General features: G+C 41.2%; 1 protein-coding gene across 1 annotated transcript; it reads right to left on the bottom strand.

Moving 5' to 3' along the window:
* Window positions 1-5290: 5290 nt before the first annotated feature.
* On the bottom strand, window positions 5291-21064 carry prdm15 (PR domain containing 15). Its single transcript, XM_080434754.1, has 24 exons — window positions 20997-21064; window positions 19972-20011; window positions 19350-19443; window positions 18796-18949; window positions 18494-18646; window positions 18214-18316; window positions 17926-18009; window positions 17536-17739; window positions 15881-16081; window positions 15252-15346; window positions 14657-14744; window positions 14396-14563; window positions 14042-14136; window positions 13763-13894; window positions 12998-13138; window positions 12527-12690; window positions 11139-11218; window positions 10101-10220; window positions 9875-10006; window positions 9048-9131; window positions 8272-8447; window positions 7813-7887; window positions 7059-7280; window positions 5291-6552 (listed from the first exon to the last, which is right to left on the bottom strand). Exons 2-24 carry the CDS (start codon window positions 20000-20002, stop codon window positions 6046-6048), a joined length of 3303 nt encoding a protein of 1100 aa, XP_080290880.1. The 5' UTR covers window positions 20003-20011; window positions 20997-21064; the 3' UTR covers window positions 5291-6045.
* Between the last annotated feature and the right edge of the window lie 2396 nt (window positions 21065-23460).

Below are 23460 nucleotides of genomic sequence, written 5' to 3'. Positions count from 1 at the left end.
ACTGATTGCTCCCGATGAGCAGGTTGGTGCCTTGCATGGTTTCCTCCGCCATCGGTGTATGAATGTGTGAATGTAATGCACAATCTATGTAAAGCGCTTTGGTGAAAGCGCTATATAAATGCACCATTTCCCAAATCGTCCTCCGAGTCAGGTGGTGGTATGGCGTTTTAAATCGGCCTCCGAGGCGTCATGGCGTCTCAAATCTGCCTCCGAAACAGGTGGTGGTATGGCGTCTCCAATCGGCCTTTGAGGCGTTATGACGTCTCAAATCGGCCTCCGAAACAGGTGGTGGTATGGCGTCTCCAATCGGCCTCCGAGGTGGTATGGCGTCTCAAATCGGCCTCCGAAACAGGTGGTGGTATGGCGTCTCAAATCGGCCTCCAAAACAGATAACAGTATTACGTCTCAAATTGGCCTCCGAGTCTGGCGGAGGTATGACGTTTTATTTTACTGGTTTTATCTGGATTATAAATGTTGTAAATGAGGAAACAAGATGAAGATGAAGAAGAGAAGTGGAAACAAGAAGATGAAGAGGGACAAAATGAAGAGAATACAAAGATGAAGAGGAGGTTGTGTGCATACTTGTGTTTTTACATAAGTATTAACTGGGTAAGTAGCGTCGAAGTGTCCTTGAGCAAGACACTGAATCACTGATTGCTCCCGATGAGCAGGTTGGTGCCTTGCATGGTTTCCTCCGCCATCGGTGTATGAATGTGTGAATGTAATGCACAATCTATGTAAAGCGCTTTGGTGAAAGCGCTATATAAATGCACCATTTCCCAAATCGTCCTCCGAGTCAGGTGGTGGTATGGCGTTTTAAATCGGCCTCCGAGGCGTCATGGCGTCTCAAATCTGCCTCCGAAACAGGTGGTGGTATGGCGTCTCCAATCGGCCTCCGAAACAGGTGGTGGTATGGCGTCTCCAATCGGCCTCCGAGGTGGTATGGCGTCTCAAATCGGCCTCCGAAACAGGTGGTGGTATGGCGTCTCAAATCGGCCTCCGAAACAGATGCCAGTATTACGTCTCAAATTGGCCTCCGAGTCTGGCGGAGGTATGACGTTTTATTTTACTGGTTTTATCTGGATTATAAATGTTGTAAATGAGGAAACAAGATGAAGATGATTGGTTTCATGGTTTCCTCCGCCATCGGTGTATGAATGTGTGAATGTAATGCACAATCTATGTAAAGCGCTTTGGTGAAAGCGCTATATAAATGCACCATTTCCCAAATCGTCCTCCGAGTCAGGTGGTGGTATGGCGTTTTAAATCGGCCTCCGAGGCGTCATGGCGTCTCAAATCTGCCTCCGAAACAGGTGGTGGTATGGCGTCTCAAATCGGCCTCCGAAACAGGTGGTGGTATGGCGTCTCCAATCGGCCTCCGAGGTGGTATGGCGTCTCAAATCGGCCTCCGAAACAGGTGGTGGTATGGCGTCTCAAATCGGCCTCCGAAACAGATGCCAGTATTACGTCTCAAATTGGCCTCCGAGTCTGGCGGAGGTATGACGTTTTATTTTACTGGTTTTATCTGGATTATAAATGTTGTAAATGAGGAAACAAGATGAAGATGAAGAAGAGAAGTGGAAACAAGAAGATGAAGAGGGACAAAATGAAGAGAATACAAAGATGAAGAGGAGGTTGTGTGCATACTTGTGTTTTTACATAAGTATTAACTGGGTAAGTAGCGTCGAAGTGTCCTTGAGCAAGACACTGAATCACTGATTGCTCCCGATGAGCAGGTTGGTGCCTTGCATGGTTTCCTCCGCCATCGGTGTATGAATGTGTGAATGTAATGCACAATCTATGTAAAGCGCTTTGGTGAAAGCGCTATATAAATGCACCATTTCCCAAATTGGCTTCCGAGTCTGGCGGAGGTATGACGTTTTATTTTACTGGTTTTATCTGGATTATAAATGTTGTAAATGAGGAAACAAGATGAAGATTAAGAAGAGAAGTGGAAACAAGAAGATGAAGAGGGACAAAATGAAGAGAATACAAAGATGAAGAGGAGGTTGTGTGCATACTTGTGTTTTTACATAAGTATTAACTGGGTAAGTAGCGTCGAAGTGTCCTTGAGCAAGACACTGAATCACTGATTGCTCCCGATGAGCAGGTTGGTGCCTTGCATGGTTTCCTCCGCCATCGGTGTATGAATGTGTGAATGTAATGCACAATCTATGTAAAGCGCTTTGGTGAAAGCGCTATATAAATGCACCATTTCCCAAATCGTCCTCCGAGTCAGGTGGTGGTATGACGTTTTAAATCGGCCCCCGAGGCGTCATGGCGTCTCAAATCGGCCTCCGAAACAGGTGGTGGTATGGTGTCTCCAATCGGCCTTTGAGGCGTTATGGCGTCTCAAATCGGCCTCTGAAACAGGTGGCGTTATGATGTCTCAAATTGATGAAGAGGGACCTAATGAAGAGAATACAAAGATGAAGAGGAAGTTATATGCGTGCTTGTTTTTTACGTAAGTATTAACTGGGTGAGTATGGAAACATTTCCCATTTCCCCACAGGTCCTGTATCATCACTGATGGTCCGTCCCATTGCATCCAGGAGATGTTTCCTACATAATATTGTAAATGTTCATTATCTGTTTTGTATGGTCTTTAATCTGTATCTTAATGTGTTTGTTTTACTGGTTTTATCTGTATTGTAAATGTTAATGAGGAAACAAGATGAAGAAGAGAAGAGGAAAAAAGAAGATGAAGATGAAGAGAAGTAGTTAGGGAACGCTGAATCCCTGATTGCTCCCGATGAGCAGGTTGGTGCCTTGCATAGTTTCCTCCGCCATCAGTGTATGAATGTGTGAATGTAATGCACAATCTATGTAAAGCGCTTTGGTGAAAGCGCTATATAAATGCACCATTTCCCAAATCGTCCTCCGAGTCAGGTGGTGGTATGGCGTTTTAAATCGGCCTCCGAGGCGTCATGGCGTCTCAAATCGGCTTCCGAAACAGGTGGTGGTATGGCGTCTCAAATCGGCCTCCGAAACAGGTGGCTGTATGATTTATAGTCAGCTTTATATGGTGTGAACGAGGCATTGGTATGCTAAAGGAAAACTAGGCTTTTTTTAAAAACTTGTACATAACAGCTGTTGGCCCTCCTTAGAACAAACGGAGTCCTCAAAAATATGTATTGTGTAGCATAATGTGTGCATTACAAATCTCCATCTGTGTAGTCGGGACACGAGGAAACAGTGGGGGGAAATAGTTTCTTTGTAGAAAGATGGTGTAACTACTCGTGTTTGTGGCGCCCCCTATGGGCAGAAGTGAAAGCTGGTGTGGAAGGAGGTGTGCTCCAATATGGTACACTATCTATTCTGTACCAAGTGGACCTCTGAGATAGACCTACTGCACATGTAAACAGAGCTATTACCTTTAAACACACTTGAAATCTGAGGCTTTTTGTATAATACTATTTTAAATAGTTTGGTTGGAAATGCTGCTTATTGTCCCAAAAGTGACTACAAACTCTTGAAAGATTGCTGCAATAGTTTTAAAAAGCTTTATACCCTTGCCAACATGTATAATGTTTTAATGTGACATAGCAGCTCTGTTTAACACAATCCCCTCCAACTGTACATACTTAACACATTTATTTTTAATTATGTTTTTACGCTTTGGCAATGTAAACATATGTACCATATGTTTTCTCGTGCCAATAAAGCTCTTTGAATTGAATTGAATTGAAATATACTGGTACATACGGGTAGGCGCAGGTGGAGGAACCCTATCCTAAATGCTGAACCTTAAAGCAATATTAACTCTGTGGGCTCTCATCACTGAGTGGTCTGCAATACCATGACGGTACGACTGAGCCTTATACTAATGGATGGCATTCTCAAAAGGTCCTGACCTCCAAGCCAGTACACAGCTGAGGTGAGGAATCGCTTCTAGCTGCTGGATGCAGAAGAGAAGACAAAAGCAAGATACTATGCGATTTGTCATTGCAAATGTGAAGGCAACAAGGATGTACTGTATTTACTGTTACGAAGACCTCTCTTCATCTCCAAGTTCCAAGCACCCAGACGTCATGGGGGCATCAGGCATGTAAAAAAGTGAAGGAAGCACGCGAAAGCTGATGCAAGCAGACCACGGAGAATCGTGAGATATTGAATGAGGCCCAAGAACTTCTCTTCAATACTTTGAAAATCATGGGGGAAGAACTGATGAGGATGGTACAGAGTGGAGGCAAGTCAGGGCGAGCAACAGTATGAGTCATGGTAGAAGCAAGGACAGGTTGCAGGCAACAGACTGGGAGAGTGTGACCTGGTTCAATCACTTCCGGAACGTCCTAGGCACGCACCTGACAGTGGATGGAGTTGAAGAAGAAATACCTGATAAGTCCTGATAAATCTCAGCATTGGTGAAGGTTCCTTTCCATTCAATGAGTTTGCTAGAGTCAAATCCACTCTGAAGCATCGCTTTCCCCCAAAATACACAACATTCTGTGCGCCTAATTTATAAAGTTAAGTCTAGTAGGTGGTCTTCTCTAGTTAATTTTTGTTTCCCATGTTTCGACAGATCAGTAAAAGTTACCAAATGGGTAGCTAAATTATCTTTAACATTTGTTGTATTTGGGGGTGTAATAGGTTTGAAAAAAATAGTGTTTTCACCTGGAACTAATGTATTAGTCATTCTCAAAAGCTAAATGGCAGTGTAGTATGGAAATGCTCAAAACAAATTCAGCATATTGGAAATAAAGATATGTTACCTTATTCCCTTCTTATATTCTGTTCTAGAATGCTTCTACTTAACTAGTTATAGGATTTGCACATTGGCCTGTTGCTGTAACTGTCTCGCAGCTCAATGGGCAACTTATTTGTAAAGCTGTTCTACGGTCAGACAGACTTGCTATGGTCAGCAGCGTCTCTATTCTGTACAGCAGCATAGAGACTCAAGGACATTAGTCAAGTAGTGCTCTTGGATAGAGGTCATCATTTCATGAAGTATGTAGAAAGAGCAACCTCACAACATGGCTGCCCCTCCGTCCATTGAGTTCAATGGACAGGTGGCGTCATCTTGTAAGGTCCACCCTATTGGAAACACAGTATGATGTCACATTTTCTTTCTGTATATTAAATCTAATAATATGCATTGATTTGCCAAGTGTTAAGTATGTTTCCCATAATCAAATGGCATATGTAATGTGTATTAAATCTTACTGTGACCTTCCCAATCGTTCAGCTACTGACTGCCCACTTAAAACAAATTCGCATACACAACAGCAAGGTTTGTTTTCCTTCCCCAGGACATTTTGTTGAAAAATAAACTATACAAAATGGTTTGCAGTAGTTTTCAGACAAAATAATTACAGCTCACTTTAAAACATTCAAGACTAAAGTGTTTCACAACAAACAGACCTTTTTCAGAGCAGCCATTAAATAATTAATTATAACACAGGTGTTATAATTAAGGTTCCATTCCATTCAGGACTGGGTGCTGCTATTGTGCCTGTTCGCTCACTTGAAATGCTCCATTACACTAAATGGAACAGAAAGGCTTATTGGTAACACTTGTGTTAACCTACTATTTCATGTCAATATTGGCTGCCATGAAAAAGGTTACTGATTAATTTCTTGAATTCTACCATATAATTTTTCTTAAGATGGCTTATCATTTTAGATTAAAAGCAAATGTTGAAATCTAAATATTTACATAATTTTCCAGCTGACTGATCCAAATATCTTTTACACTTGATTTAAGGCATTCAAATATTCATTATTTTGCTTTGGTTTCAAATGTAAATCATCAATAGTATTGTCACCATTTTCTTTTCTTCTTTTTGACCAAATACACCCATTTCTCTTTTTAAAACTGTAAATACATAATTATTACAGCTACTTTAAATGTGGGCTTGACAATATAAAAAATATGTTCATTCTTGTTGTTGTTTTTTGACACAGACACAGACAATAGCTCTTTGAAATGTCATTCACCTCCATAGGCATCTGAGTGACAATATTTACACGTCTATAAAATGTCATAAAATCTACTTCACCACAGAAAAGTTCTTAGTGTGAGGTAACCAGCACCTCCAGTCTCTACTAGTAGCTAAACATCTGCTGTGTGGAGCTGCTCTGCTGCTGCGGGGCTGGCGGCTCTGCGATCTGTGTCTCCTGGCCCTCCCCTGGACCACCCTCTACCACAGTGGTGACTTGAGTTCCTTCAACCGCTGGGACAGGCCTCCACGCAAGAGTAGGCGTTTCCAGCTGGTGGCCCATGGGGTTGACGTAGGTGGTGAGGTTGATGAAGTGGGCCACCGACTGCGGACCGGCGCCTCCACCGGGACCCACCGTCTCTGGTATGAGATCCACAGGCCGGTTGTGAAGCATGGCTGAGCCGCTGACAGTGTCAAAGGTGACAGTGAGAATTGAGTTGTCCAAGGTGAGAGGCCGGTCACTAGCTGTCAGGTGGCCCACGGCTACAGGCTGCAGGCTGGTGAACTGGGCGGGGGCGTGGCTGTTGATGGGCGTCACTGTGATATTGGTCAGCCCCACCGAGCTGTTCGGGGAGGAGGCTGAGGGAGTGTTTGGGTCAGCAAGGACGACCACCTAGAACAGTACCGTGTATACTGGGTCAGTTATAACAGCAGGCAGGCACACAGGAGAACCTCACACACATACCGACTGATCATCTTCAAAAATTATTCTAAACGTTTCAGGATATTTTTTATCAGTATTGTCAATCATACAAATCTAAAGCTTCAAAAATTTCATCCTCTTTTTTTCTGGATTATTGTATGTGCTGTTCAAATAACATGCCTTTGGCACAATTGTGCTCCTTGTAGGTTAGAGCAAATATTAATAGAATTCAAGTTAATCATTTTTTATTTAATCTCCATAAACAATGCATCATCAATAATTATCATGTTATCATTCGGCTAGCACTATAATTGACATTGTATCCCACTCTTCAAATCGGAAAAGCCCATTTCCTTTTTCATCCATGCCAGTTGTCAGGCATTCAAATTAGGTTGAGTCTTGGGACAAAAGAACATCCATGTTAGATTAACCATGAAGAATAGCACAATTGATTGTAAATCATGCATTATATCTACCTGTTGAATACTCTGCACAGCAGAGCTGGTCTCCGTCTCATCGCCTACTATAACAGAGGTGAACTCCGTTATATGCTCATGTCTCTGCTCTGTGAAGTCAGCGTACTCATCTGATTCAGACAGCTCTGGTTCAGCTATGTGTTTCTGTTTCTTCTTGGGGTGTCGGGAGGGCCTGCTGGGCCTTTCCTGAGACAAACTGTCTTTGTCCAGGGTCAGAGTAGGCTGCAAGGGGGGGGACATATTTTATGAGGTGGCACGCATCCATTGGGTTATCATATAATATTGTGGTTCACAGACAGCACTGATTATAGCTGCTATTAATCAAAGAATAAATCAGCTTTCACATTGGTATTAGCACTGTCCTTGAGCTACAATGTCTATGTGTTACCCTGTAACACATAGACATGTGAGCCCATTGAGGAAGTCCATGGGGAAGGCCATTTGTATCTTCAACAATGGGTTTCATTAGTATTACTATTCCTGTTCTCTGCGTTCTATGCACATCTTTTATCATCACAGAAATACCTCTATTGTGGAAGGTGGACTTTGGAACTGACAGTCAGCAGTCCAGAATGTGCAGAATCATGTGACTAACTCGCATAATGCTAACCCCATCATTTAATGTATTTTTCCGTCTTTCCTCTAACTCCAGATTCAGAAGACCAACCACCTGTCCTCTAGGCACCATCCCCTCCATGATATGCATGGGGACAACATTTGTTGATGTTTACAAAGTCCAGAAGTTTGTCCTTACAATGCTGATAGATGAATCATCGATCGTCGTGGCTTCCTGAAGATCATCAAATTCATCGAGTCTCACCGAAATCACCTGAAGTTAAATCAAGACGACAAAGTCATTTGTTTTCTATGTGTTTTTGTGTCTTAAAACCACTTTTTCTCAAGCAATGTTTTAACAAACCAACATTTTGTTCAGAAAATAAACAGGATTTAATGATTTAATCCTTTTAGACCTGAGGCCGATTCTAAAAACGGCTTCTAAATCCTGACCTAAGTTTTCAGAAAAACAAATATTTATTCAAAAATTACATCAAATGTATGTTGCTATAAACTGTTCATAGCAACAGGAACCCCAAAAGGGGTTCCCGGCCTGAAAGATATAGTTACAAATAGGGGTTCCCGCCCAAGATGGGTTAAGTAAATGTATCTTGAGTATTTGGAGGAAGCCATTAAGAACAAAATTGTCCCTACTAACCTCTGGGTGTTTGCGTCGTATATGTCGGTTCATGGAGGCACGGGTAGACACCTTGGTCCCACACAGATGACACGACTGGGCCTCCACCTTCTCATGAGTCAGGTGCACATGCTTCTGCAGCATGTACTCAGTGAGGTACTTTTTATCGCAGGTTGCGCATATCCATGTCTTACCCACTGCAGAGGAGAAAGAGTGTGAGAATTCAACCATATCATACACATACTGTCCTCGGGATTCGTAAAGGTTTTTAATTTCAATGGTTTTAAGCCCTAAGTTTTTAGTAGTAGTAGTAATAGTAAAATTACCAATATTTAATTGACTTTAATGTACACAGTCTTTTTCAGGAGACACAATTTGCTAACATTGCAAGTGTTTTATCCCTCAAATCTCAAGGACATTTCTTAAAAAACTGGCAGCATGTGAGAGAATTGTTTGTTGACATTTGTTTATAGGAAGGACAGTGCAGACAGGAATCTGAGGAGAGAGGGGAAAGACATGCAACACTGGTTTCCAGCTGGAATCAAACTGGGGAGTGGGGCTGTTGCGATTATATGATTGACACACAATCTACTTAGCTACCAGTACCAAGGCACACGTTCAAATCAATTTGAACTGATTTTCCATGAACTTGGCCCAGGTTACCAACGTTGCTAACCTCAAAGTTTTATATTTGGATTCATTTCTGAAAAGAAAGGATATTATGCCCATTTCCTGTGGCCCTCATAGAAAACTTTTTTTTCCATTCTTTTTTTCCAGTGTTACAATGAAATCCTTGCCTGTGTGGATGAGCTTATGTGTCTCCAGGGTGGTCCTCTCACTGAAAGTTTTTCCACACAGCTCACACATGAAGTCCTTTATACCTGAGCAAAGAGACAGGGTTTACGAGTTTACTCACACAAGCCTAGTGTTTTTTATGTGGCATTCTCACTACATCAAGACATAGTTTAAAGACGATTAAACAATGTGAAACATCCAAAGTGTCTAACACTAATACGCACATACACATTGAGTTTTGCTAACTTTTGGGGACAATGCATTGACTTCAATTAATTCCACATCCTCTTACCCATCCTCAACTATAAAGGCGGTTACACACCGGCGAATATACGCAAAATTCGGACTCGTTCCGAATAATTAAAAGACGCTTTTTTCGCTCCGCGAAACTGGTGTGGAAGCTTGCATTGACTTTATAAGGTTTTAAAAAAAAACGTATTATTCACATGAAAACAATCTCCCCGGTGTGTAAGGACCTTAACCCTAACTTCCTATCCTATTCCAAAATGGGATCACAAATGTATATACATATATGTATATACACACATCTTATATACATTGTTTGGGATTCTTTAATGGGCTCTCTCTCTTATATACATTATCTTATTTGAACCTGGCATGTAGGAATAGTGTTATTATTATTATTATTATTATTATTATGTGCTTTGCATTCATTTGTTATTTTATTCTATGTAAGCAACAATTTGTCAAAAATCTTGGAGGGAGTAGACAATCGACAAATTATGGCCAATTATGGCACGCATGCACGCACGCACACACACACACACACGCACACGCACACGCACACACTTTAGGGACAAAGACTCACCTGTGTGTCTCTTGTAATGTTTCAGCATGTTGACCTTTTGAGCAAATTTGCGGCTACACTCTTTGCACTCATATTCTTTAATGCCCTTGTGAAGTTTCATGTGGTGTCTCAGTGCATGCTTGGTCTTCATACCTACACAGGAACAGGGTCATCCATGTTCAGAAATATGATAACCGGGTATTATACAATGCAAACAAAGTATTATAAAGGAGAAGAATGACCTGACCTTTCCCACATTCGGCACACAGAAAATCTCGGATGTCGTCATGAACTCTCAGATGTTCCTTTAACATGTCCTTCCTGGCAAATGATTTGCCACACTGGTTACAGCCGTGGCTCTTAACCCCTGGGAGAACACAAACACACAAAGAACATTAGGATAATGTCCTGCCTAAAAACAAAACTATTGCTAGGAAATAGTAACTGCAAAGCTCCATGATTGTTAGTGAATATGAAGCTCTCTCTCACTCTCTCCCCCAAAGGTAGAAGTGGGTGTCATGGTGTCAACCCAGTGAGAATGTTTACATGGCTTAGCGCTTAAGATCTCTGCTCGAACCTGACGGGACCCAAATGGTTTGGGTCGAGTCGGCCTTTATTTCTCGGGCTCATGTCGGGTGCGGACTATACATTTATACCTTTATAATAGGAGCCTTTTATATCACAGCAACTGTACAGCTGTCATCAATAGACTAATTTAGAGAGCCAGCCTACACTGTGAGCTAAATAATGTTAAATGTTAAACTATGGTAAACAGTCTTTCGGTAAATGTTTTACACTGCCGTGTCATTTCCTAGATGTCTCTGTAAAAACAACGGTTTCGGATCAAAGCCTTTTGTTTATAACTAAATGAAAGTTCATGAAATAGGCTACAAAGCAGGAGTTCATGAAATAGGCTACAAAGCAATCGTTTCCCCCTTAAAGTGCTGCTTGTTTTGATATTAGATTCTGTGGTGGCCAGCTGTCACTCAGCAGCACACCGAGGCACATCGAAAGCATTGCACATCCCATATTAGAATGAAGAATTTGTATAAGAAATTTTGTTTAAATCCTTTTTTTTCTCTCCCACTTTTTTTTAATATTCTCGCACCTTAACTAACGTCCATATCATGTACCGTAAATATCTGCTGTACGGCACAATGTGACAATTTATTCATTTGTCTATTAGGGGTGGAAAACATGTCCGGGGATCTCAAAGGGTGTAATTTATGTCTGGGAGAAATTGAGATGTAACCCAGTAATATACTAAAAGAGATGAAGCATTCACCTGTATGGATGATCTTGTGTCGTTCCAAGTTGCCAATGCTGTTAAAGATTCGTCCACAGATTTCACATGGATGGATGTACCTGTAGAACACAACAGAATAAGCTTGTATTGTTTACTGCATGTAACACTCCATGAGAATAATATTTTCTGCAGAGTTCAGAGACTACTCATCACCACTTTTATTACAATACAAATATTCATAGTTATACTACAATACACTGACAGCACCCCCAACCCGGAGTCGTGATGAACAAATAATACCATTTCAGCAATTTCTACATTTGACTGCTACCCCCAATTTGTCCATTAGGTGGGGCCGCTTAGCAAGCCTGCCACTGGAGTTTGCCTGTACAGCCATAACCACATGAATCATAGCATCCCTATTCTGGGCCTGCCATAATAGGCACAAATAGGGAAACGTTTGGTGAAAATAGCAGATCTACAAGCTAACAACATGTCACATTGTGAGCAGCTATTTGTGGCATAGAGGTAGAGATTTGGTTTAGAGGTAAAGAAAAGGTGGGGGCCAAGTACAGACCTTGGGGGACCCCAGTCAATGAAGTATTTACGGTTTGAAATAATGACATAACTGTTTTTATATTTTATGGATATTTCCTTAACCACATGAACCCTAGCATCCCTATTGGGGCGAACATTCAGGTAATCTAGCCAATCTACAAGATTTTGCAACACGTGAGCAGATCTGGTAGAGAGTTGGTGTAGAGGGAAAAAAGGAGTGGACCAAGCATAGAGCCCTGGGGGACCAGGGCGATATATAATATGGTTAAATCATATACATTTATATTATTGTTTAAGTGGTTAACCTTTGTCACTGTCCAATATTCCAATATAATTCATATCAGTAATTATTGGGAACACAGCTTTAATTGTTGTGTAAATTGTTTACACTGTGCAATTGATCACAAATAAAGCGCACTCTTACGGCTTTAAGAAAAGTTTGTTTTCATGCTGGTGATTTTATTTAAAAAATACACTGGCCTCCTGTTTTCATTTCCAATGCTTGAGTAAGTTCAAGGGCAGTTAATAGGGAAAATAAAACAGGCAGTGTACTAAAAGGTATAAATGACTGATAAAATGATGTAGGTTCATAGGTTTGGTATTTATAAAGCGTCCCCTTAAAGCACTGGCAGGTAAGCACTCTGTTGAAGATTCTCATTCAAACTATATATATGCCGGTTAACCAAATGTAAATATCTATTTTGTACTTTTGTTAGCTTGATATGGCATGGTGCCAAGGGGATTTCTACCCTATAGGCTGTTTTCACCATCAACAGAATGAAAGTATACACTATCTTTGCCCTGTAGGTACAACAATGACCTGTGTGCCATCTATCCCTCTCTTTCCTACTGCCCTCTTCCAGTCTTACTTTTGCACAGCAGGATCAGGAAGCTGTTCTCTGTGGATGACCAGGTGTGCGTTATATGTGGCCTTCAGGGCAAAGCGCCGGTTACAGATCCCACAGCCGTAGCCTCTCTCTTTATGCTGCTCCATGATGTGCTTCAAGTAGTCTTTTCCCTTCGCAAAGGACAACTAGGGCAGTAACAGAGACAAGAGAGGGAGAGCAGAGGTATGTGCTTAGCCATTGGCTTATTTAAGATTATATCAAACAACACTATGTATGCGGACAGGCTGACCCAAATATCAGCAAATAGCTGCCCTTGAAAGACGTATTGCTTTGTCTGGACGTGAATGACCCTGATCATTTGGCAGATTTGGGCCATGTACACAATCTTGCAGTTAAAGTCTTTAAAGATCACAAACTGGAATGACTCCTTTCGTAAGGGCATGATATGTAGAGTAGCGGATTCAAATTAACCCAGTTCAGTAGGGGGCTTACTTGACATTTCTTGCAGTTATATCTGTGGTGCTCGGGATCCTCTTCCTCATCATCCTCGTCCGTTTCATCGCTATCATCACATGAGATGCCTATCTTCCTGATGAAAAGCTCCCTCTCTAGCTCATCCATTAAGGCTATGTCCTGAAAAAAAGTACATATTAAAAAAGTTTCATTTCATTAAGTCTGGGAATAATAGTTAGAGTTAGTTCACTGTAGCATGCACAGGTGTCAATTATTCATTTTCTTCTGATAAAACTATTTTTGACCCCGCCCACCCCCTCCTATTTTCTCGAAATGTTGTCATTATGCCAATGCCCCCCTCATGTACAGTATATAGTCACTGTCACTGCCAACCCCTACTGTTGGTCTGGGGAGGGTGTTGACAACCACATATCTCCTCTGATACACATGGAGTCGCCAGGAGCTTCTTTTCAGCCGACAGTCAGGGGTTTCACCAGGAGGACATAACGTGACCAAGTTCTGCTTCTTGCTGAACAGGTGCCCCGACCAACGTGTAGGAGTCACAATGCAGTGTCCTAGATCGCCCTACCCTGCTGGCTTCCCACCCGCTAACGAACACGAACAAGGACCATTGTGTTAGTTGGAGCACCAGGCCAAGCCAGAGGCACCATGGCGGCATTGAAACTAAGGTCATTTATTCCTGCACTACCTGGATGCCCCCAGGTGTGATTTTTTATATTGTCATTCTTATGGTTACTTAGAGACAAGTTTAGGGGGCTGGGCTTCGGGGCTGTCGCATCTCACCTTGAAATGAACATGAATGTGGTCTCTCAGGACATCCACACGGAAGAACTTGCGGCCACAGATCTCACAGGTGTACTTCTTATCCCCATGTGTCAACAGATGCTTGTTCATGTTACTGCGACAGGAGAACACCTGCACGCAGGCACACACACACACACACACACACACACACACACACACACACACACACACACGTCAGATTTGGTGCGTTTTTGTTGCTGGATCCATGCTGAGTTGTTATGCTCAGCGTCATGTCATAGTATTGTTGCAAGGTTTCACCTTGCCACAGATGGGACAGGGCGAGGGCTCCTTCCTGTATTTGGTCGCTTCCTCACCATTGGCCTCCTGCTCCTCTTTCTTCATGTGCTTTGGGCCTATACAGACACATACAATAACAGGGCCCTACATCATTATAAAGAGCTAACGAAAAAGGAGGAGGTAACATCTCAGAATTACTGTGTTAGTAAGTTACTGTGTACTCTTCGCAAAAATCCTGTGACAGATCTTTATGAAAACGAAAATGTAACTCTGTCCTGGCTAAGCTTCAAGCTTTCTCAGCAACTTGCCTTGATGGTGTGTAAGCCTTAATGTACCATCTCTATTATCTCCTAGGCGCATGGTGGCAGAACTCACCCACACCATGCCTCCTATGGTGCTCCTGCATTACGTCCTTGCGGTAGAACATCTTGTTACAGATTTCACAGGAGTACAGCTTCTCGCCGTGCTTCTTTTTGTGCTTGGAAAGGTTGCTGTTAGTGGAGAAGAACCGAGAGCAGATGTCACACTGGAACGTTTTGTCGTCTGCAAGAAGAGGGAGAAAAAGTGAACATACTCGAAAACTAGAAATGAATTACATTTAAAGTAAATCAAATAATTTATTGTCTGTGGTGTTACCTGTTCTGCAATTGTGAAACTTTAAGGCATTTTCCAGGCGAAATGACTTCTCACATGTTTTGCATTTATGCTTGTACTCCACATCAGGCTGTAGGGAAAACATGAAAACCTTACATTAAACGTAACACTCAGTAAAGTAGCTGATGATCACAAGGTTTAATGAATTTAAATCAGGAGGTAACACTATGTGTGCCTATAAGCAGATATTATTGCCTCAGTCAAAAAATGGGGTTGCTGGGGAGCTCATTTATGGCCACTGAACAAATATATGATTATGGTAAATGGACTGCATTTTATATATCACCGGTCTAATCTTAAGTTTCCAACCATCAAAGTGATGTATTTCACATTCACCCGACAGTAGGGGCAACCATGCAAGGCACCAACCTGCTCAACAGGAGCAGTTTCGGGCTTCGGTGTCTTGCTCAAGGACACTTCATGTGGAAATGGCACATCTTGACAATTGCATAGTGTTGACTGAGGTGTGTACTCAACTGAGTGCATTTTTACTATTTCTAAATATTGCTGAGGACGATGTTTGCTGCATATTTGTTCCTCATCACATTAAAAGTTAAAAGAGAGTAAGAGTACCCACCATAATCTTGCTGTGCTTGTAAGAGATGTGCTGCTTGAGGCTCTCCTTGCGGCTGAACAGCTTGTCGCATTCATCACATTTGAAAAGCTTATCACCTGAAAAACAAATCAAGGGGTTCATCCCAAAAAAATGATGCATCCAGTTGGACAACTATCAGAAATTTGGGCCCATCTTCAAAATATTGGTTTAATGCTTGAATACATCTTCAGTTGGTTCATAAATAAATAATGATTAAGGTGGGCTACAGAAGTGAGCCAGTGCTCATGGACTATCCTCAACAAGCAAGGCATCAAGAAGGTTTACACACATTGTTTCAAGCTAAGGGTAGTTGGGAGATGTTCTAATGACCGGTGGGATTTGATAATGCCAATGACCTGTTTTCTAAAAACATTCATAACACTAAGTGAACGGCCAATGCCTTGTGCACTGTACAAGTTAAGGGTTGATACAAACTAATGCTTGCAAAAGAGGCTAAAGCATTGCTCAAATGCCTTTGACAAGCAATAGTCTTTCTATTGACAAACAGCTATGGATCTTCTAGGACCTGAGGAAAAACAACTAATCCCATACGAGGACAAGCAAGAGTGATGATCACACATCAGATCCATACGTAGATATAAACAAATTACCATGAGATCGGATGTGCCTGTTGAGGTTACTGCTGTTCTGGAAGATCTTGCTGCACAGGCTGCAGCGGTAGACTCTTTTGTGTTCCCTTGTCTTGTGTCTCTTGATGATGGCCACACCATCGGCACCAATCAACAGACTGCTGTTACCGGGAGCGGCTTCTCCTCCAGCTGTTGGTATGCTCGCTGCTGAGAGTTTCACATCTGGAGAAAAGGAAATGGAGGGAGGGAAAGTTTTTATCAAGCGTTTTTATTTCTGCTGGAACCAAAAGACTTTGATTAATGTTAAGCAAAAACCACTTGGTATCACATTACCCTGGTAGTGCAGCTTTCTGAAGTTTGTGTTTTAGACCTTTAGTCTACTGCAGAGAAAGCTTTCCTCATAGATCAACTACAGTGCACAAGAAGCCTCTACTGTAATATCATGAAGTGGTCAGCTCAAATCTATAGTTCTTGTTATACAGGATGAGAGCTTAAAGCTCAAGTTCACAAGGTAATGGTCACAATGTTGTGAAAACACTAATCTCCCCACTTCCCCACACACTTTGTCATGTCCCGCCACCTTCTGAATTCTGCCCATGTTTCTTCTAGTTTTTGAGCCAAGCTTTAACCAACTCGAACTCCCTTCAGTTTTAGAATGCACAATTTGTGGGTATAAAAACAGTGCGTGATGCTGCATTTCTCTCACAGAAGCTCTTCCTATCATCACTACCAGTTAAGACGATTGGATATTTTTTGTAGAAAGAGAGAACAAAAAAGCTATGAACCCAAGCTTATAGACAAGACGTTGTGGTTTTAGGGTGGGACTGCAAAAAGACAAGCCTTAATTTTACACCAGAAAATAGAGAGGCTCTGACTGAACGATAATTCCAGGCAAACGGAGACTAAGCACCCAGTAGTGGCAGAGTGAAGCTGACATGCAGGGCTGGACCACAGACCAGAGGTGATGGTAGCAACACCTTTAACAACATTGTATTAGGTCCCAACTGTTTTAATTCAATGCAACACCAACAGGGAGATGATGAAGGGCACACAAAAGGAGAATTTAGGAAGGTTGAAGATGAGATTTCTGATTTCTTGATGAGTTGTACGGACAGAAGAGTGTGTTGCAATGTGTCTAGGCGAGTGTTGTAGAGGTTTTGCAGTGGCCTAAACCCTGTAACAGGAGCCGTTAAGCTGGACGCATACTCCACTTTTAGGTGATCACCCTCTCACCGCGGTGGTTGGAAAACTACAACATGATGCCACTGAGCCGCGGTGATAAGCGAGTCACCGCTCACCCCAACACATCTCTCTGCTTTTACTAACTGAAATCACCCTGCCGCTGTGATTGGTCTAGAAGTAGGGTGGGCGGCCACCTTGGTTTCACAAACACATTGTGAACAGTGTTGTGAAACAGAGGGGAGACACGGAACAGAGCGCAGCAGAAAGCAAACGGACACCTGACTATGTGACTATGAGCGCCTAGTATCACAATCACCTTTTAGGTGAAAACGTTTTAACCTAAAAGGTGAGAGGGGGATCACCTAAAATGGTAGCATGCAGCCACCTTTACAGAGACTCCTCTATGTGAGGAGAGACTGATATGACAGCTGTAATGAAGTGTGTGGGCCTCAAACAAGAGACTGTCGTTAAATAAGGACTTCTTTATTTCTCACGTTTGTTTTTCCTTGAGGCGGTAGTGGCAGAGATCCTGCGTCCCTTTGGTCTCCTTCCTCTACCATGTCCTCTCTTGGGGGCAGACTGAGCTACAGGGACCTCCTCATCCTCAGGGGTTACCAGAACCTCTTCCTGGGGCAGGAGCTGCTCATCTGGAATTGGTGTTACAGTCTTCACCTCCTGAAGGTGACTCAGCAGGTGGCCTACGATAGATTAACAGTGACACAGCGTTTCTTAAAATATGCCCAGAAACAATTGGTTCTTTATTACTACTTGGAAATAGCAAATGGTTAACATTACCATGAAGGACTTTTCTACAAAAACGTAACTGAAAATATATAAATAAAAGAACATGAAGCAGTCCATGAGTGTGTTGTGAGTGGACAAACCTGTATCATTCTCTTTAACCACTTGTGGCAGGGCGTCTGCACCTTCCCCTTGAATATCTGGCTTAGTTTTAGGAGATATCATATCTGTTAGAGACAGAGTCACGGGTAAAACCCCAAATATATACAATGAGCATCGCCATCATTGTAGAGTAAAGACCCGGAGGTATTCCAGGGTGCATTGAGTACTATTCATTGGTTGACTTTTATTACCGAATACAAGGTTAGCATGCAGATTTCAGATCCGCCATGACATAAGTCTTACATTGTCATTGGTATAATGTGACCCACCTGGTGGTGGTAGTTGGATCAGTGGCTTAAGCATAGGCCTTTCCATCTTCTTGGCATAAAAGGCCCCATACCAAACCCTCAGCTCAGCTCCTGGTAGCACATCCTGGCAAAGGAATTATATTGAGGAAAAAATTATAAGAAAAAAAAAACAGCAGTCTTTCATTGTAAATGTTTATAAAAAGGGAACAAAAGATTTATCTTAACATTTATTCCCAAATTGCTTAAGAGGGAAATGTGTGTGTGTGTGTGTGTGTGTGTGTGTGTCTATATATATACGTACCTGTGAGGTGTTGAAGTACACCTCATCGTCCTGTTGATAAGCAGTTAGATTTTGGTGTTTGTGGTCTATGGCAGGTCGCACCAGCGTCATCCAATTACAGTCTTCTTCATTGGAGGAGTCAAAGCACACCACCACGCCATCTTTCTGAAAGATCTGCCCATGGAAAGATAACCAGTAAAGTTATTTAGAATATGCCGGAATAAGTGACAAAACATTTAAAACGATTGTCTGCTACAAATGAAAGGCTTAAAAGTGTACAGATTATTTTCAAGCAAGTTTTATCATGATTTATTGAAACAAACCCTGAGAGGAAACGGTCCTTCGTTCTCAAGTTGCAGTTCCCTCTTAGCCTCAAAGGGCCCGAATCGGGTCCTTCTGACCAGTCGTCGAAGGACAAAAACACCCTCTTGCCCCTCAGCCACCTGCCTGATTTCCAAACTATTTGGTAGGGAGGACCTGAATAGAGAAAATGCATATTATAAATCACTACTCATTATAGGCTATAATCGTACCATTTTGATGTTTCTTTCTGTGTACAACTAGCAAATGATTATATGGCTAGATTAACCTTTTATCTGTGATGGTGATGGAAATTATTATTGGCATGAAGGTTGGAGCTTGGGAATACTGGGAAAACTGTCCATTAAAAACACCAAGCTACAAAGCTGAGCACTTTCATTTTCATCAAGATTTATATAACAGAGATCGGCACAATAACTTTTAATAGACAACCAGCACGCTAACTTTTGACAGAAACACTGCCGTGGTTGAGTTTCATGCCCATCAGGGACACTAATATCCACATAAAAAAGGAAAAGTCTGGGCACTCTAATACTGTATCATATTATTGACCCACCTAGCTCTGCTGAGCACGAATGAGTCCTGTACAGTCACCAGTGGTCCCAGTTCAGGACACTCAGAGTTATGATACTGACCACAGTCCTCGCACCCTACAACACAGTTAAGACACACTTCATACATCACAGCTATCAGAGAATACTACCATACTAGTTCACTTTCTTTTTTGCCACTCACCAGTGGTGGAAAGCAACAAAAGTACTTGTACTCAAGTACTATACTTAGTACAATTTTGAGGTATTTCCAATTTTCTATACTTTTACTCCACTACAATTATTTGAAAACTTTAGTTACTGGTTACTTTGTAGATTTAAATAATTATTACAACATACATTAACCACTTCAGCCCTATTTACAAAAAAAAACATTTTATATATTTGAAAACTTGTGAAACGGGACATTCTGCATAATGAGTACTTTATACTTTTGGTACATTTTCATACAGATATTTTTGTGCTTTTACTCAAGTAAATTTTGAATTCCAGATTTTTACTTGTAACGAGTATTTCTACATTGCAGTATTGATAGCCTACTTTTACTTCAGTAAAAATGTTTTACTTTTTCCACCACTGCCACTCACACATTGTCACACACATAAACAGACCTGGATTCATACTTACAGATATACTCATCTGGCGTCTGCTCAGCCATTATACCAACCTACAAAATGTATATTTAGATAGTTAATTACATAGTACTAATGATAAAACAAGAGAAGTAGGGGGACATCAGCCACTGACTAAACTGACAGCTATAGCCATTACACATATTGGCGGCTGGCCTGAATGAATTATAACTTTTAAAATAGCTACATGGTCTTGCAAATCAGCCTGCATTTTTATCAGGGACATTTCACTTGGCTTTTCTCTATACATGACTGATGATGATCAGCCCCTCTGGCTAAAGCTGATGGTTATGATCATTTTAGGCTACCATAATGCAGTGGTTCTCAACCTGTCACATGATAGTGAAGTGACAATTTAACGACTTTTAAGACCTTTTTAATACCTAAGAAAAAGGAAAGAAAAGAAACAGACCATTACAGCATCAAAAACAATACTATACAAACTGGTCAAACATCGACCAAATTGTCAAATCAGATAAGAAAGAGGCAGAAATTGTGAAAACAGCCGATCTACAAGCTCACAACACCTCACTGCTATTTTCACAATATCTGTGGAACCGAGTCGAACTAAATGTAACGCCTCAACTCCTACATTCCAAGTGCTTATCAGGGTGGGGGGTCCCCAGTTCAAATATGATTATTTTGGGGGGGGGTCGCGGCCTGAAAAGGTTGAGAGCCACAGCCATAATGTATGCTGCATGTCGTGCAGCATAACATATGCAAGCCGGCGGGTAGAAGACATGGGATCCAGGATTTCACTGGATTCCAAACTCTAGCCGGGTTTTAACTCCGATCTGACGGCTCCGTCTCTTCACTATGTAACAAAGAACAATCGGCATGGCGGATGGAACGGAGACGCAAAACCCCAACTGGAGCCTGTACACTTCAACGTCAATACGTGGGGGAATAATGCGTCTTTAGGAGATTTGAAGTGAACATTTCAAACTAGCTGCACATTTCCTATAACCCTGCAACGTTATTGTCTCGAAAAACGGTACAAATGCTTGATAAACATGTTACCTCTTAGTGCAAAAGAATACTCATTTATCGAATCCTGACTCCGGGTTCCAATCCGCTCCAGAAACGGCGCAGGACCGGAAACAAGGTGCATGAAATGCATTGTGGGGATTGAAGTCTTGGCAAGTTATGAAGATATTATAAATCGATTAATAATCCAACAACCCTGCCGTTGTTAATAGGAATCAGTGGTTATATGGAACACAATGGCATATACCCCCTTCCCCAACTGTTTACTGTCCATTTTATTGTTATTTTCGATTTATTATGTTTACTGTACATACTTATATTTTCGATTTCTACCCGTTTATATGATGTTTTTTGCATAGTAGTTTATATTTGTCTGTCATTAAATGTTTCAATGAATTGAGTACAAAGGACCCCAATGGAAACAAGCCATAGGCTTTCTTGGGTTTAAAATCCTATTAACAGACTTGTATTGAACTGTACTTCCCTTTGCTTGTCTTTGCAAACTGTTAATAAAGTATTCAATCAATCAATTAAAGGTAGGGTAAGTGATTTTCTTTGGTTAAAATAAGTGTTAAATAGCTCTATATTCTGATAGTACTCATTGCTATAGAGTGTTTGTTCAGTAAAATGAGTCTCCTTGTCTCTCCAGCTCTTTATAAAACAGAAAATGCATTTTCGTTTCAGTTTCAGTTTCATTTCCAATTTTATCCAATGAGGATAGATAGAGAACTCAATCAGGATTCAGGATATAGATTAAAAAAGTGAAATTGGAAGTGATGACACTAAGAAATGAGCAGGCAAAATTGGAACTGGAACACTACCAAAATGAAGCTTAAAAATGGGTAATTTCTCCTGATTGGCTGAGATTTTGACACCTACCAGAAAATGTATTTTCTGTTAGTTAAAGAGCTGGAGAGACGGGGAGACTCCTGTTACTGAACAAACACTCTATAGCGATGATTACTATCAGAATATAGTGCTTTAACCTTCAAACAAAATACTTTTTGTTTTAACCCAAAAATATCACTTACCCTACCTTTAATACACTATGTATACGACGGTACTTTAACAATAACATTTCTTGTGTAGACAAAGTATTCAAAAGTAGCACCACACAGTCAGTTACTCACTCGATATTTATTGCTGGAGATAACCTGACACATGAATCAGTAATAATCCCTGCAGGACACTGCTATTCTGCATTAGTAGGCAGACAAATTCTGTGCACAGAGCAGATGCCAACAAAAACACCAGGAAGTAGTTTATTAATTGCATAAGGCTCACTGCTTACTGAATGAATACTAGTCAGGATTCAGCCAGCCTGCCATGAATAGGGGGTGGGGGGGTGCATGGTTTACTTTAAACAACTCATTTTGTCATTCCCTCTGAGGTTAAATAGTTTCTTTCACTATTCTTCAACCTGGGAGAGAGCTCTAAATGGACTCCCTAGAACAATGTAGTGTAGTCACTATACAGTACATTGATGTGTCAGGAGTGGGGGGAGATATCATTTCAATTTAAAAAAAAATTACCCACCCAATACAACCAGCACTGTATATAAATGTTTTTTCCTTTTATCATAAATGACATAGTGCCATTTTCTCCCTCAGATAGCCCACTAGTATTAATCTGCACTTGTGTGGAATCTGCGGACATGCATGTACATAGTTTAATTGATTATTGAACTGAGACAACTGATGGTAAGGCAAAACAGCCAGTCATTGATTCACAGCACTTGCCACAGTCTTTCAGTCTGATTGTAGACCAGTCAGCACCTCAGGTTCAGTTACTGAGCCACACATGAAAAGGTAATATCCTCGGTAAGACCAAAGAGCAATATTTACATAATTATATCAGTGTACTGCATCACCCATCTGTCTATAGTAGAGTTTCCTAAAAAGGTTTACAGTAGTTAACATGAGGGAGCCAATATTTGGAAGCATTTCATCAATAGCTCTTTACAAGAAATAATACAATCATTAGCTGGATTATAAAACAAAACAAAAACATTTGGTTCTCTAAAAGTTTCTCACACTTTTGTTCATGTGTCCAAATATATGATACATCTCGTAAGAGCAATTAAACATTCAATAAAAGAATGAGCATTTTATTCAGTGAAATGACCTCTCAACACCTTCATTAGTGAGCACTGCAGCAATTATGGCTTGGCCAGCGTGATTCTTTTGGTTCCCTTTTCCCTAACAACCCCATTGATAACAGTATTGTAGAAGAGAATCTTTTAAGAAGACAAAGAAGTTGCATATCCTTAAAATACTATAGAAAAAGGAGTAAACATTCTAAAATGTTAATATCATGCAAATTGAAATACTCACATTAGCCAGTGTGGCAAAAATGTTTTGGAAGGGTAATTGTGATTAACTTTCTGCGCTGTATAAATTACAATGGCGAAATGAAGACACATGTCAATCACAACTAGCTAGTAGTAACTATTATATATCCAGGTCAGATATCAGGCTGAACAGTTTTTGATATGCGT

The sequence above is a fragment of the Gymnoscopelus braueri genome (genome assembly GCF_963280865.1).
Source record: "Gymnoscopelus braueri genome assembly, chromosome: 8".
NCBI classification, from domain to species: Eukaryota; Metazoa; Chordata; class Actinopteri; order Myctophiformes; family Myctophidae; genus Gymnoscopelus; species Gymnoscopelus braueri.
The sequence above is the reverse complement of the archived record's forward strand: the minus strand, read 5'-3'. Positions and strand labels throughout refer to the sequence as shown.

Bases quoted from the DNA above. Each gene is read 5' to 3' on its own strand.
- prdm15 (XM_080434754.1), bottom strand. From the start codon at position 20,002: ATGGCTGAGCAGACGCCAGATGAGTATATCT. The intron at 14,137-14,395 runs GTGAGTTCTGCC...GTGTCTGTATAG, and splicing joins CCATAGGAGGCATGGTGTGG to GCCCAAAGCACATGAAGAAA. The intron at 10,007-10,100 runs GTCAGGTCATTC...GTTCCTGTGTAG, and splicing joins GTGTGCCGAATGTGGGAAAG to GTATGAAGACCAAGCATGCA.